The sequence below is a fragment of the Elephantulus edwardii genome, unplaced genomic scaffold, assembly GCF_000299155.1.
Source record: "Elephantulus edwardii isolate Elephantulus edwardi_28Jun2011 unplaced genomic scaffold, EleEdw1.0 scaffold00003, whole genome shotgun sequence".
NCBI lineage: Eukaryota > Metazoa > Chordata > Mammalia > Macroscelidea > Macroscelididae > Elephantulus > Elephantulus edwardii.
In genome coordinates, this window is record NW_006399753.1 from 17,219,624 (window position 1) to 17,234,462 (window position 14,839).

The 14,839-nt window shown below is 44.4% G+C and overlaps 1 protein-coding gene across 1 annotated transcript in view; it reads right to left on the bottom strand.

Moving 5' to 3' along the window:
* FER1L6 (fer-1-like 6 (C. elegans)) overlaps nucleotides 1-14,839 on the bottom strand; it is a 134,441-nt gene that overhangs the window by 65,210 nt on the left and 54,392 nt on the right. Inside the window, exons 18-21 of the mRNA XM_006879308.1 lie at nucleotides 12,788-12,965; nucleotides 10,245-10,369; nucleotides 5,456-5,590; nucleotides 329-478 (exon numbers count right to left, since the gene is read on the bottom strand). Coding sequence (XP_006879370.1) covers nucleotides 329-478; nucleotides 5,456-5,590; nucleotides 10,245-10,369; nucleotides 12,788-12,965 — 588 coding nt within the window. The remainder of the gene's footprint in view (nucleotides 1-328; nucleotides 479-5,455; nucleotides 5,591-10,244; nucleotides 10,370-12,787; nucleotides 12,966-14,839) is intronic.

Genomic DNA, 14,839 nt, shown 5'->3' on the forward strand with positions numbered 1-14,839 from the left:
TCAGATAACAGAAAGATTACACAATTGAGAATACAAGAGATAGACTACCATTTCTTTCAAAAGATAACTTCCAATGGCCCCCCCACCCCCACCCCCATTCTGGGACTCTTGATTTGCAGATTGAGGCTATGGAGTGTGTATATGTCCCTTGAACTGAGCACCTTCCAGGTCTCCAGAAGAAGACTTTTCCAGACACAAGCTGGCAGGAAGGAGCCACGGGTAGCTTTCATTGAAGTACATGCCCAGAGATGCTGTGTCTTTAACCACATAGACTAGACAGGCATCAAGTGTAGATGTCAGGAGTTGACTATAGGTCTGGTTTACTTACCTGGAGAAGCTCAAACACAGCCAGGAGATCCCCTCCCGAGAGATTCCCACAAAAGATGGGGTGATAGCTCAGGTGGGGTGGCTCGTAGTCCTGGTCAGCTAGCTTCACCACAGGAGCGGCTACTGTGGCACCCAAATATTCTGGTTTCCCCTAAGGCAGAAAAGACATGACATTTCCCCCATGATAGTTGTCTACCTGATTCTGAACACCAAGAGTCCTACTAGGTAATTCATCTCCACAAAGCCAGCATCATCTTATTCTCTCCCTCTGAAAACTTCTCCTTATCCCTTTCCACAACCTTGTGAAGTAGAGGGACCCATCCAAATCCAAGGAAGAACTCTAAGAGGGTCAGCCCAGTCAGCCAATCACAATTTGAATGGCAATTCTAGAAGAGGGTCTGAAAAGCAAAGAGAACTCCCAGAGAAGACCCAGAAATGGAAGGCTTAGCAGAAGCAGCTTTCAATGATGCCACAGTACTGTAGCATCTCAGAGCCAATTGGCAGCACCATGATAGACAGAGAAGAGATTGAGGCTGTTAACAATTTCAGTTTGCTCAGCTGCACAATGAACACTCTTGGCATCAGTAGTCAGGAAATCAAACGATTAATTGCATTAGTAGAATTTGTTGTCAGGGACCTTACCAAAGTGCTAAAGAGCAATGAAGTCAGTCTAGAGACTAAGGTGCACCTGATTCAGACCTTGGTCTTCACAATCACTTTCTATGCATCAGAGAGCTGGACAATGACTAAGGATAACAAAATAAAATTGATGCATTTGAGTTGTGCTGCAGAAGAGTCTTGAACATACCATGAACTGCCAAGAGAACAAACAGCTCTGTTTTGGAGAGGGTAAAACCAAGTTTCTCTTTGAAGGCAAGGATTTTGAAGCTCCATCTCACATACTTTGGGTACGTGGCCAGGAGGGACTGGTCCTCGGACAAGGACATTATGCTTGGAAGGGTGGAGGGACAGCACAGGAGTGGATGAGATTGATTGACACAGTAACTGGGGTGATAGAGGTAGGTATGTAGGAGACAGTGAGACCAGCTCAGGGCAGGAGCACGCCTATTGTGCACAGGATAGCTAGCTAGGAGTCACAGACAACTCAATGACACATAACAACATGGGTATTATTGATTTTCTAACAAAGAAATATTTAGGCTTGGAGATATATTGTAAGGAACAAAATTGAAATGGTACTCATTTTGCGTCCTTCTCTAAAGAAAGTCCAGGTTACATGCAGAACAGTAGCACTCCTATTCTCTAATCATATCCATATACATTGAGACCCAATTTACAGTCCAGAGAGGGAGAGAGTGACAGCAGAACCAGAGTGCCCCCATTATACAAAGATGCAAACATAGCAGCAACCGTCATACACACAGAGTCCGCACAGGAACCAGGGGTTTGAACTCTAGCTCTGCCTCCTGTTAGCTGTAACCTTGAACTGAACTCTAGCTCTGCCTCCTGTTAGCTGTAACCTGGAACAAGGTATTTAACCTCTGGGTCTCCACTATAACCCCTGCTGGTTAAAGTGCTAGGCTGCCATTCTAAAGGCCAGCAGTTGGAACCCATAATCCACTCGGCGTAAGGAAGACATGGATGTCAGCTCTACACCTAGTAACCCCTGTGGGGACAGTTCTACTCTGTCCAGCAGGGCCCATCCAGGTTATAACTGACCCAATAGTAGTGAGGGGTGAGTAAGTCTTTGTATACTCTCTCAAGAAGCCAGGCGTGGACTTAATGTCTCTTAGGGACCCTGTTCATCAATTCTTGACTCTCAGTTTCTTCCTGATCCGCAGGGAGGTCTGACTGTGAGGAAAGTTCTTTGGGGAAACTCTTGCCCTGGATCCAGCTGTACTTCTGAGCTCTGGTGGCTGAGTCTGTCCTCACTAACTGCACTGCTAACACAAAGGCCATTCCTCCATGGGGTATAGGATCCACCATCCATGGGAGGACGGTGGGCAGGCTCCTCCCTTGAGATTTATAGCTTTGGAAACCAACCGGAGGGTCAGCCATGAGATGATCCCCTCTCAACAGCAATGAGCTGGTCACTGTGTCTGCACCTCCTGCGGAGGCTGTTGCCGTGATGCGCCATCAAGTTAGCACTGACCCACAGTGACCTTCAGGCCTCAGGAGGAAACACTGCTCCGTCCTGCACAAACACACAATATCTGTTGAGCTCAAGACCACTGGCATAGTCATTCTGTCAGGTCAGCTGGTTAGGCATCTTCCTCTGCTTTCCTAAGCATAATATCTTTCTGATAACATGCCCAGAATATGTGAAAGGAAGTTGTTCCATCGTCACTTCCGAGAAGTTTTCTGGCTGCATTTCTTCTAAGACAGATTTGTTTGTCAGAGATGTCAACAAACTGAGGATGTTACCTTTAAGCTTTTCTTAATGAAAAGAAGAATATTTGTGATTATAAACGAAACCTCCCTAGAAAGCTCTCCAGTCTATTCAAGCTTTCATAACCCTGGCATGTTGCAGGGGAAGAGATTTGTGGTCCTTCACTAACACAGAGGAGGTGGCGATGAACTAGGTCCTGCAGGGCTCAGAAGTGACCACCAAGTAAAAGTGAACCAGTGGCAATATCCATCCGTATCCTTTGAGCCAAGGGGCATCAGTAAAAATTTCCTGTTTCCAAAATGCACGATCCATTTTACTGAAGAGCACTCAGATATGGAACTAACTGGGGAGGGAGAGAAAGGACAGGCATAGGCTGCTCATAAAACAGAAACAAAACAATTGTCATCAAGTCAAGTCTGGCTCGTGGTGACTCCAAATGTGCCAGAATTTGAACTTTGCTCTTTGAACAAAAGATTTCAAAGGGCACGATGTAAAGACAAAACAAAGTGTTATAATGAAATGTGCACAGAGCTGAAGACAGAAGATAAAAAGGGAAAAATTCACTAGACATTTCTCAAGCTAAAAGAACTTAAAAACAAATTCAAGCATAGACTTGCAATCCTGAAAGATGCTATGGGCAAAATTTTGAATTACCCAGAAAGCATCAAAAGAAGATAGAGGGAATGCACAAAGTCACTATACCAGAAGGAATTGGCTGACAGGGAAACATTTCAGGAAGTAACAAATTATCAGGAACCAATGGTAATGATGTAAAAAATTAAATCTGTAATGAAACCATTGTTAAAAAAAATCATGCACCAGGAATTGATGGGATACAAATTGATATGTTCCAAAAAAGAAATGCAGCACTGGATGCTCTCACCAGTCTATGCCAAGAGACTTGGAAAACAGCTACTTGGCTAACTGACTGGAAAAGATTCATATTTGTTCCAAAAAATAAGGTCATCCAACAGAATGTGAAAATTATGTAACAATATCACTAGTATTACATGCAAGTAAAATCTTGCTGAGGATTTAAAAAAAAATGGTTTGAACAGTACATCAACTGAGAACTGCCAGAAATTCAAGCTGGATTTAGAAGAAACCATGGCACCAGGGCGTATCACTACTGATGTCATATGGGTCTTGAATGAAAGCAAAGAATACAAGGAGGTCTATTAGTGTTCTATTGACTATTCAAAGACTCTGTGGAACATAACAAACTATGACAAACATTGAAAAGAATGGGAATCCTAGGACTTAATTTTGCTCACGTGGACCCTGTACTTAGACCAAGAAGCATGATTTAAAATTAAGAAATGTGTGTCAGGGTTATATCATTTTTTGTATCTATTCAATGTGTAGGCTGAGCAAATAATATGAGAAGCTGGATTTTATGAAGAAGAATGTCACATCAGATTGCAGGAAGACTTATCAACAACCTGCATTATGCAGCTGATACAGTCTTGCTTTCTAAAAGTAAAGCGAACTTGAAACCCTTGCTATAGAAGATCAAAGAACACTTACTACATTTCAGCACCAAAAAGACAAAAATCTTTACCAGTGGCCAAATAGGCAACATCATAATACATTAAAAACTACTAAAATTGTCAATGATTTCTTCTTACTGGGATGAACCACCAACATCCTGTTATCAGCAGTCAAAAATCAAAAGACATATTGCATTGGGTAAATATGCTGTCAAAGACCTCTCCAAGGTGTTGAGAAGCAATGATGTCAGTTTAAATACTAAGGTGCATCTGATTCAAGCCATGGCATTTTCAACTACTTGCTAGGCATCTCAAAGTTAGACAATGACTAAGGATGACAAAAGAGGAATTGATGCTTTTCAGTTGTGGCCTTGGAGAAGAATACTGAATATCCCATGAACTGTCAAAAGAACAAGCAAATATGTCTTGAAGAAAGTATAACCAACCATGGTGCTCTTTCGAGGCACCGATAGTGACGTTTCATCTCACATGTTTTGAGTATGTTGTTAGTAAGGGTTAGTCCTTGGAAAAAGAGATCATGCTTAGAACGTGGAGGGTGAGCAAAAGAGAAGATCCTCAATGAGATAGAGTAACACCATGACTTTAACAATAGGCTCAAGTCTCCCAGAAATGGTGAGGATGGGATGGGAGGCTAAGGTTCAGATCAATCAATCATAGGGTCGCTAGAGACGTAGTCGACTCAACAGCATCTAATATAACAACATGTTTGGAAGTAGATAATCAGCTTTTTCTTCCAAAGCACCTTTGGGTCAGTTAGAACATCCAATCTTTGCATTGTTAGCAAATGAGCACTTTAGCCATGTATTACTCAAGACCTTCTGATGGTTTTATACAAGTATATTTCTTTTTTAAAATTTTATTTTATTATATTTTGTGTGTGTACCATCAAACCGGGTCTGACTGGTACAGGAGAAGATTGCCCCTCCTTCTCCAGCAGAGCATCTGGTGGATTCAAACCACATACCTCTGGGATTGCAGTGCAGCTTCTTGCCACTAGGCCACCAGAGCTCCCTACAAGTATATTTCTAAAGAAGTATGTGCTGACTCAAAACTTGTAAACCAGATCCTATTATAATAACAATTTCAAGAAAATTCAAATCTAATCTTTAGTAAAACAAATGGCCATCAGTAGCTTTCCTGGTTCCTGGTTCCTAGGCCAGGTTGACCTCAAGGTAATCTAACATGGTAACTAGTCACAGGGCAGTTATATGACTTCAGTGTCATGTTCTTAATTTGGCATGAGAGCCCAGCCCGGTGGGAGCCTCACCACCGCGTCACTGTCGTACAGCTCTACCACCACCAAGGGTGGGGACTCCAGTAGCTCCTTCTGGTCCCCATGTAACACCAAGTCGTTGAACAGAAGCATCTGGTTCCAGGTGGGGGAGAGGGTCTGGGAAATCACCTGGAAGAGAGGGCCAAGAGCAGAGCCAAAGATCACTCTGTTAGTTGTATGGGTTTCAGACTGCATTCAAGTTACTTACGGAGGACAAATAGAAGATGTCATTGTCCCTCATTCACCTACAAGCAACAACAGACACCGAGCTGCTACTCTGTAGTAGATGCTAAAGGCTACTAAGACCTACTGCAGTCATACTTTTAATTAATTTCATGAGGAAGCTCCTACAATGTTCAGGTTGTCATTGTGTGCCATTGAGATGAAACTCACCCATAGCTGACCCTCCAGTGGGTTTTCAGAGGCAGTAACTGCATGAGAGGAGCTTGCCCATCCTTTTCTGATGGAACAGCTGGTGATTTGAACCACATGTCTTCAGAATTGCAGTGTAGATTCTTACCACTAGGCCAACAGAGCTTCAACTCTATCTTCACAAGAGTGCTATGATGATAATACTAGCTATCTGTTATTGTCTGCTGTGGGCTGGTGACAGTGCTTTGGAGGAGCCCTGCTGACACAGAGAATCAAGCGCTGAGGTGCTAACTCAAAGAACAACATGTTTGGAAGTAGACAATCAGCCTTTTCTTCCAAAGCACCTTTGGGTCAGTTAGAAGTTCCAGTCTTTCCGTTGTTAGCAGAAGAGCACATTAACCATGTATTACTCAAGGCTCCTCAGGAACAAGATGAGACAGTCAGTTCCATAGATTCACAGCCTTGGAAACCAGATGGGGAAGTAATACTTTCTCTTATAAGGTCACTGAGTTTAGATCTGACTCAACAAAATTGAATCTTGTTTTGTTTTTACTTTACTTTTTTGCACATAGTGTCATTAAAACTTCACACAATTCTGGGAGGTGGGTACAATTATTTATGGACATTTTTAAAGACCAGGAAACTGGGCCCGCTTGTTGAGAGAAAAGAAAAGGGTAGGAACTGGGATCCATCCTGCATCATCTGGCATCCGAGCCCAGCCTGCTTAGCTCCACCAGCTTCAGCAAGCAGAGGCTAAGACAAGCTCTATTTCACAGAGGCCTACTGAGGCTCGGAGGAGCTCTACTGATTCTTCACCTATGAGCAAGTAATTTCTCTTCATCAAGTTCCCATTAATGGAGGTTGAAGCTAATATTTCTTATATTCTATTGTTTCATGGCTATTGATTTAACAGTTAATGAACCAACCAGGGTCTTTAAAACCTCAACATTTGCACAAACTTTTTCTTTTATTGACTTTGCTTATGGTAGCAAACTGTGACATTAATAGTTGGTTGTGCCCATTATTGTTGCTGTTGTTGGTGTGTGCTGTCAAGTCGTCTGTGACTCATAACAACCCTATGTACAAGAGCCCTAAATGCTGCTCTATCCCATGCCAACCTCGCCATCTCCAACACACTCACTCCCACCACCCCAATCACAGAATCGATCCATCTCATCAAGGGTCTTCCTCTCCTGCACTGTCCCTCCACTCTCCCAAACATGATGTCCCTCTCCAAGGACTGGTCTCTCCGTACAGCATGCCCAAAATATGTCAGATGAAACTTCAGAATCCTTGACTCCAAGGAGTATTCTGGCTTCACTCTCTCCTGGACAAACCTGTTTATTCTCTTAGCAGTCCATGGTATATTCAACACTCTTCTCCAACACCACAGTTCAAAGGCATCAATTCTCTTTCTATCATCCCTAGTCACTCAATGCAATTCTCTGACGCATAGCACGTAATTGCAAAGACCATAACCTGGATCAGGTGCACCTTAGCCTCCAGCCTGGTATCATTGCTCTTCAGTACTCTTGGGAAGTCCCTCACAGCTGACTTTCCCAATGCAATTCATCTCTTGATTTCCTGGCTGCTGGTACCAAGAGTGTTGACTGTGGAGCCAAACAAACTAAAACTATTAACTATCTCAATCTCTTCACCATCCATACTGGTGCTGCCAATTGGCCCAGTGCTGAGAATTTTTGTTTTCTTGTGGAAAGACCCGCCGGAGAAGCTCAATATCAGCTGTAAAAACCAGGATAGATGCTGATTATAGGACAGACCACCAACTACTCATATGCAAGTTCGAGCTGAAGTTGAGAAAAATTAAATCATTCCTTGAGTACATAAATATTCAAGATCTACAGTGTGCTAAGCACAGTGTTGGGCACTAACTCAACATCCAAAGTATAGAAAGAACACAACAAATATTTACATGAATGAAAGAGTGGGTGCGGACCTGTCCTCAGAGCTGGTCCCATGAACAGAAGTACCCCTGCTGAGAAATATTGAAGGCTCACCCAACCCAATACACATGCTCTCACTTCTGTGCCGGGTGCCATGACCAGCCTCCTCTCTTCAGGGTTCCCTCAAGGAGGGCTGCCTTGTGTTGTTGTTGTTGTTGTTATGTGCCATCGAGTCACTTGTGACTCATAGCGACCTTATGTACAATAGCCCTAAACCCTGTTCTGTCCTGTGCCAATTGCACTGCCTCTGACACACCCATCCCAATTACCCCAGTCACTGAATCAATCCACCTCATAGAGGGTCTTTCCCTTTTGTGCCGTCCCTCCACCCTCCCAAGAATGATGTCCCTCTCCAAGGACCTGTCCCTCCTTACAACATGTCCAAAGTATGTCAGATGAAGCCTTAGAATCCTTGCCTCCAAGGAGCAGCCTGTTTAACACTCTCTAGGATGAATCTGTTTGTTTTCTTGGCAGTCCATCATATATTCAATACTCTTCTCCAGCACCACAGCTCAAAGACATCAATTCTCTTTCTATCCTCCCTAGTCATTATCCAGCTCTCTGATGCATAACAAGTGATTGCAAAGACCATGGCCTGTATCAGAGGCACCTTAGTCTCCAAAGTGACACCATTGTTCTTCAATACCCTGGAGAGGTCCCTAACAGCAGACTTTTCCATCACAATACGTTTTTTTATTTCCTGGCTGCTGGTGCAAGACTGTTGACCGTGGAGCCAAGCAAACTAAAGCTGTGTACAATCTCAATCTCTTCACAATCCATCCTGATGCTGCCAATTGGTCCAGTGGTGAGAATCTTTGTCTTCTTGACATTGAGCTTCAGTCCATACTGAAGGCTGCAGTCCTGCAGCAAGTTCATCAGGTTATCCTCAATTTCAGCAAGCAGGGTTGTGTCTTCTGCATAACACAGATTGTTAATAGATCTTCCACCAATCCTGATGTCACTCTTCTCCTCATAGAGTCCAGCCTCTCAGATAATCTGTTCTGCATACAGGTTGAAAAGGTATGGAGCTAGGACACGTACCTGGCATACACCTTTCCCAATTTTGAACCATGCAGTGTTTCCCTGCTCTATTCTGATGACTGCCTCTTGGTCCAAGTATAGGTTTCGCATTAGCATGAACAAGTGCTCTGGGATTCCCATTCTTCTCAGAGTTAGCCACAGTTTGTTATGATCCACACAGTCAAATGCCTTTGCATAATCAATGAAATACAGATAGATATTCCTCTGGTATTCTCTGCTTTCAGCTAAGATCCATCTAACATCATCTACAATATCCCTAGTACCATGACCCCTTCTAAACCCAGCCTGGACTTCTGGCAGTTCTCTGCTGATGTGCTGTTCCAGTCGTTTTTGGATAATCTTCAGTAGAATCTTGCTTGCGTGTGAAATCAATGATATTGTTCTATAGTTTCCACACTCTGTTGGGTCACCCTTCTTTGGAATGGGAACAAATACAGATCTATTGCAGTCAGTTGGCCAAGTGGTTGGTTTCCAGATTTCTTGGCGCAACTTGCCTTGTAGCTGGGTTAAAAGATTACTATCTGGAAGGTTGGGACCACCTTAACTCACACTGGAAGGAGAGCCCGAGTTTTGTGTGAAAAAGTCTCATATCTGCGGTACTTGGGGGGTGAGAATGGAGCAGCCTGAAAACGGAGACTTAAGGCCATCTTAAAGCTTTGGTGTAAGTTTGGAATCCATGTAAATCATGTGGAATTTCAAAGTTGCCTTTTCTAATGGGGAGCCATTTGCCCTAAAGAAACACATCCTCCACGGTCTCAGAAACAGAGAAGGTCACGGGCTGTTCCCAGGGAGTCTTTCCTCTGTGGTCACACAGAAGCAGGAGGAGATCACCTATGCTTCAAAGGTCATCACAGACATCATCAAATCACGATAGTGGACCCCAGGAGCAGACGCACTTTAAAAATCAATTTTAATGGCAGATTCCCAGGAAAACCTGTCCTGCAACTATCATATGCAGCTTGCAGTTGTAGACCCTCCACCAATCAAGCAATCCCACAGAGATGTTATCCATCAAAACCAAGATGCACTGCTGCTGAGTGAAAACGAATTCATTAGCGGACCCTCCAGTGGGTTTCCAGAGGCTGTAAATTGCACAAGAGGAGACCTCCTCCGACAGAACGGCTGGTGGGCGGAACTTGCGTGGCATTGGGTTGGCAGTGTGACTCCCTACCAACGAGGCCACATCCACACTGACATACCCCCACCTTCAACCCTCAGTTGTTGGATCTCAGGGAGCAATAGACCTTCCCACTTGAGCTCTTCCTCACACACCAGTGCTCTGAGGCTGCAGCACAACCTATCCCCAGACACAGGAGTTGGCCTGCCCTGTAGTTCACGCCTGGCCTCTGCTGCAGGACCCCCACCCCACCCCAGCTGTGGGAGGCCAGCCAGGTCCCCCTGATTACCTTTGTGGTCTGGCAGTGGGAAAGGAAGGTGACTTTGGCAAAGGGGTCGGAAAGTCCATTGCTGTCAGCCGCGATGAGGCCCCGGGCCTGGTACATGTGTGCTCTCAGCTGAAAGAGATGCCGGTCTGGAGACAGATATTGAAAGGGAGGAGGCGTTAGTGGGATTTTTCAGAAGAGGTGCGTGTGAAGGTGAGTCTGGGTGTGAGTGCCTGAGTGTGTCCAGAAACAGAGAAAAGGAGATGGTAGAGTATTTCAAGACAGGAGCTCTCCTTCACTGCCCCTCCACCCTTCCAAGCATGATGTCTTTCCAAGGAATAGCCTCGTCTAACCACATGCCCAAAGTGGATGAAACAAAGCCTCACCATCCTTGCCTCCAAAGAGTGCCCTTGTTGAAAGTGAAGAAGACCTTCAACAAGAGATGGACACAGCGACTACAGCAGTGGGATTAAGCACAGCAGAGATGGGGAGGGCGGCACAGGGTCAGGATTTCATTCTGTGGCCTCGACAGCACCTGGTCACAGGGCAGCGCACAGGTTTGGAGCCCTTGACTCTCTAGAGATTGTGCCTTATAGGAATAGAAGGCACCACCATGTTGATTCTAAAGGCGGGACAGAAAGTAAGCACAGTTCAGAAAAAGATTGCTTCATCATTAAGCAGTTGAGTGATCTGGCGACATTTCTGAGCCTCTCTGACAATGACTTCCATAATCTAGAAAAAGGAGGAGATCTCCCAGCGTTGGTGTGAGAACTAAATTAGTTTTCATATCTGCTTGGTGTGGAATAAGTGGTGCACTTTTTCCAAGTGGGGAGCATGTCTAGGATTGCTTTGCTTTTATGCATGGACACTGGGGGCAGAAACTGTAAGCTGGACTATTGGGGAATTGGGGAAATATCCCCAGGACTTTGACAATTTATTGAGCAACTTCAATTCCAACCGGCTGTCATATCCACCAAGACCAGAGGAACCTTGTGCAGTGCTGGAAACCTGGGCGTGTGGACAGTTCTCCAGTGTTTCTGACATTGCACTGAACCCAAACCACAGTCTCGAGAAATGAAGGTGAAACTTTCTACCTTTCTACCTGCTTTAATTTGGATCTAGCACCATCAGACCCTGCAAACTGAGGTGACTTGAAAGCAAAAAAAATGTGTGTGTGTGTAAGGCATTAGTACTTAGGATAAAATTCAGGTTTCATGGAACTGTAAACATGATGAAACTTAGAGCAATTAATTATGTAGACACAAAATAGAGTTGCCTTTTAGTAGAAGTCAACAACTGACCTGAAGAAGTCTGAGTGACCACACTACTACCAATTTCCACTAGGTTGTCTGGTACATTAGAAACTAGCCACAAGTAAGGAGAGATGTTTGATACAAGCTATAACATGGATGAACACTGAAGAAATTGTATCAAATAAGCCAGACGCAAAAGGACAACTATTGTGTTATTTATATAAAATATCTACTACTACTACTACTATTACTATTGCACTCTGTTGTGTGCTAGATGGAAAAAAAAAAGATTGATATCATTAATTTCTTCATCTTGTTCAGACCCACAATCAATACTGTTGACACCAGTAGTCAGGAAATCAAAAGACAAGTTGCTTTAGCAAAGTCTACTGTCAGGGACCTCTTCAGAGAATAAAGAGTAACAATGTCAGTCAAGAGACTAAGGTGTGCCTGATCCAGGCCATAGTCTTTTAATTTGCTTGCTATGCATCTGAGAGCTTGACAATGACTAAGAATGACAGAAAACTAATTATTGCCTTTGAGTTGTGGTGCTGGAGCTGAGTATTGAACATATCATGGACTGCCAAGAGACCAAACAGATCTGTACTGGAAAGGGTAAAGCAGGCTGCTCCTTGGAGGCAAAAATTTTGAAACTCTGTCTTATATACTTTGAGCATGTTTATAGGAGGGATCAGTCCTCAGAAAAGGACATCATGCTTGGAAGAGTAGATTGTCAGCACAGGAGAGGAAGACCCTGGGTGAGACGCACTTACACAGTGACTGTGGCAATGGGGGTAGGTGTATCAGAGACACTAAGATTGCCTTAGGGCAAGGCTCAGAGCTATTGTTCATAGGGTCACCATGAGTTGTAGACAACTTGACAGCACATAACTTTTTTTCCTATTAATATAAAAGGATGTTTTACAAATGCCATATGTTTTTAAGGATTTCTGGCCATTCCCTTAAGATAGGATGTTAGAAAGTAAGGAAGAAAATTGAGAAAGTGTATTACAAGAAGGCCAATTATTTGATCCTAACATGCTCATTTTCACTAAGTTGGGACCAACTCATAGCTGACCCTTCAGCAAGTTTCCACTGGTCATAAACCACCTGGAGATGATTTCTCATCTCTCAGCCTCAGAGCTGCTGGTGGATTTGAACTTTCAAAGAGGCTCTGCCTCTGGGTTAGCAACGCAACCCCCTAGAGACGATGCCATCAGAGCTCAGTAGTTCACGGTATGGTTCCCTCCACCCCGTTTTCTCAGGACCCTGCCAGAGACATTCAGTGGCCCTCTTGCCCAGGGTGCAGCGTACCTTGGTAGATCAGGTTGTCGGGGGGATGGCTGCTGTCAGTCGCTTTGGAGGATTTCTCAGCTTCATAGCCTGATGGCAAATTGTCCAAAATAGCCCCCGAGTGTCTGGTGGAGCCCAGCCACAGGTACACATCCACTTTTCCTTGCACTGACCAACCACCTGGCCGTTTCCCAGGAAGCTGAGGAAAGGTGATGGGGAAGAACGTTCTCGTTAGAAAGGCCTCACCTGGAGTCGTGGTCCAGAGAGCAGCTCTCAGGGGCTCATCTTATACCAAAGCGACAGTAATGGCTCTAAGTGCCCAGCGCAGCTCCAGGGGAAGATCCAGCTTTAGTTGGTCCTCAAGTTTCAACAGGTACTGTGAGAAGCACTTCCTTGCACCAGAGTGCTTAAAGCTAATTAAAAATTATATCATCAACTTGTGTTGGCCCATGTGTTTCAGAGTCCTTAGGATAACTCCCGTGACAAATTTCACTTGCTGTCAGCTTGGCTCCAACTCAGAGGTACCTCACGCGTGTCAGGGTATAAGTGTGTTTCATGAGGTTTTCTCGGGCCAGGAAGTGATCAGGTTTGTTACCAAGAGCTGTTGGGTTGATTCTGCCTCATGGTAACCCCATGTGTGTAGAACCAGAACTGTGCTCCATAGGTTTTCAGTGATTGGTGTTTTGGGATGTAGACCACCAGGATTTTCTCCCAAAACACCCCTGGATAAACTTGAACCTTCAACTATTCAGTTAGTAGCCAAGCACATTAACTGTTTGCATCACCCACATCACTCCAGGAACTGTGTCTTATAGCCCCTGCTTTAGAGATGGGAAAAATTGGGCTCAGAGGGCTTAAATGAGTTGTCTGAGCTTTGAGTGATGAAGTCATTCAATCCAGTCACTTGAATCCAGAAAAGGTGAATCTAAATGTGGACCCTAGAATCTGAACCCCCATGACCTACCTCTTCCTCATACTTCCTCCCTGAAGCTTCCAACTGCCAGTCAGAGTTCTACTTGTTGGATTTCCACAGAATGCAGATACTCCGTCCATGCCTCAGACCTTCATGTTCTTTCTTCCTTCACTAAACATCTCTACTTCTTTCTTCATTTTGCCTTTAAATGTGCTCCAGGGGTGTGTGTGTGTGTGTGTGTGTGTGTGTGTGTGTGTGTGTACACACACACATTTATTTAAGTAAATATATGGTTTTGTTAAAAAAATATATATATATATAAAATATTTCATATACACATTATATACACACTTATGGAACTGGCCCAGCAGAGAAGGCATTTGGGAAACAAGAAGTACACAGGCTCTGTGGTGGCTTCAAGAACCAAGAGTAATGGTGGGAGCCAATAGTGAGTGAGCAGTAGGACGGTGACGCTAGAAACTGATAGTGAGTGAGCAGTAGGATGGTGATTATGGAGCTGATAGTGAGGAGTAGGAGGATGGTGATGATGGAGCTGATCGTGAGCAGTAGAAGGACAGAGATGATGGAGCTGATAGTGAGCAGTAGAAGGACAGTGATGATGGAGCTGATAGTGAGTGAGCAGTAGGACAGTGATTATGGAGCTGATAGTGAGGAGTAGGAAGACGGTGATGATTGAGCTGCTAGTGAGTGAGTAGTAGGAGGATGGTGATGATGGAGCTGATAGTGAGTGAACAGTAGAAGGACAGAAATGATGGAGCTGATAGCAGTAGAAGGACAGAGATGATGGAGCTGTTAGTGAGCAGTAGAAGAATGGTGATGATAGAGCTGATAGTGAGTGGGCAGTAGGAGGACGGTGATGATGGAACTGATAGTGAGCAGTAGAAGGACAGAGATGATGGAACTGATAGTGAGGAGTAGGAGGACGGTGATGATGGAGCTGATAGTGAGTGAGCAGTAGGAGGACGGTGATGATGGAGCTGATAGTGAGTGAGCAGTAGAAGGATGGTGATGATGGAGCTGATAGTGAGTGAGCAGTAGAAGGATGGTGATGATGGAGCTGATAGTGAGTGAGCAGTAGGAGGACGGTGATGATGGAGCTGATAGTGAGTGAGCAGTAGGAGGACGGTGATGATGGAGCT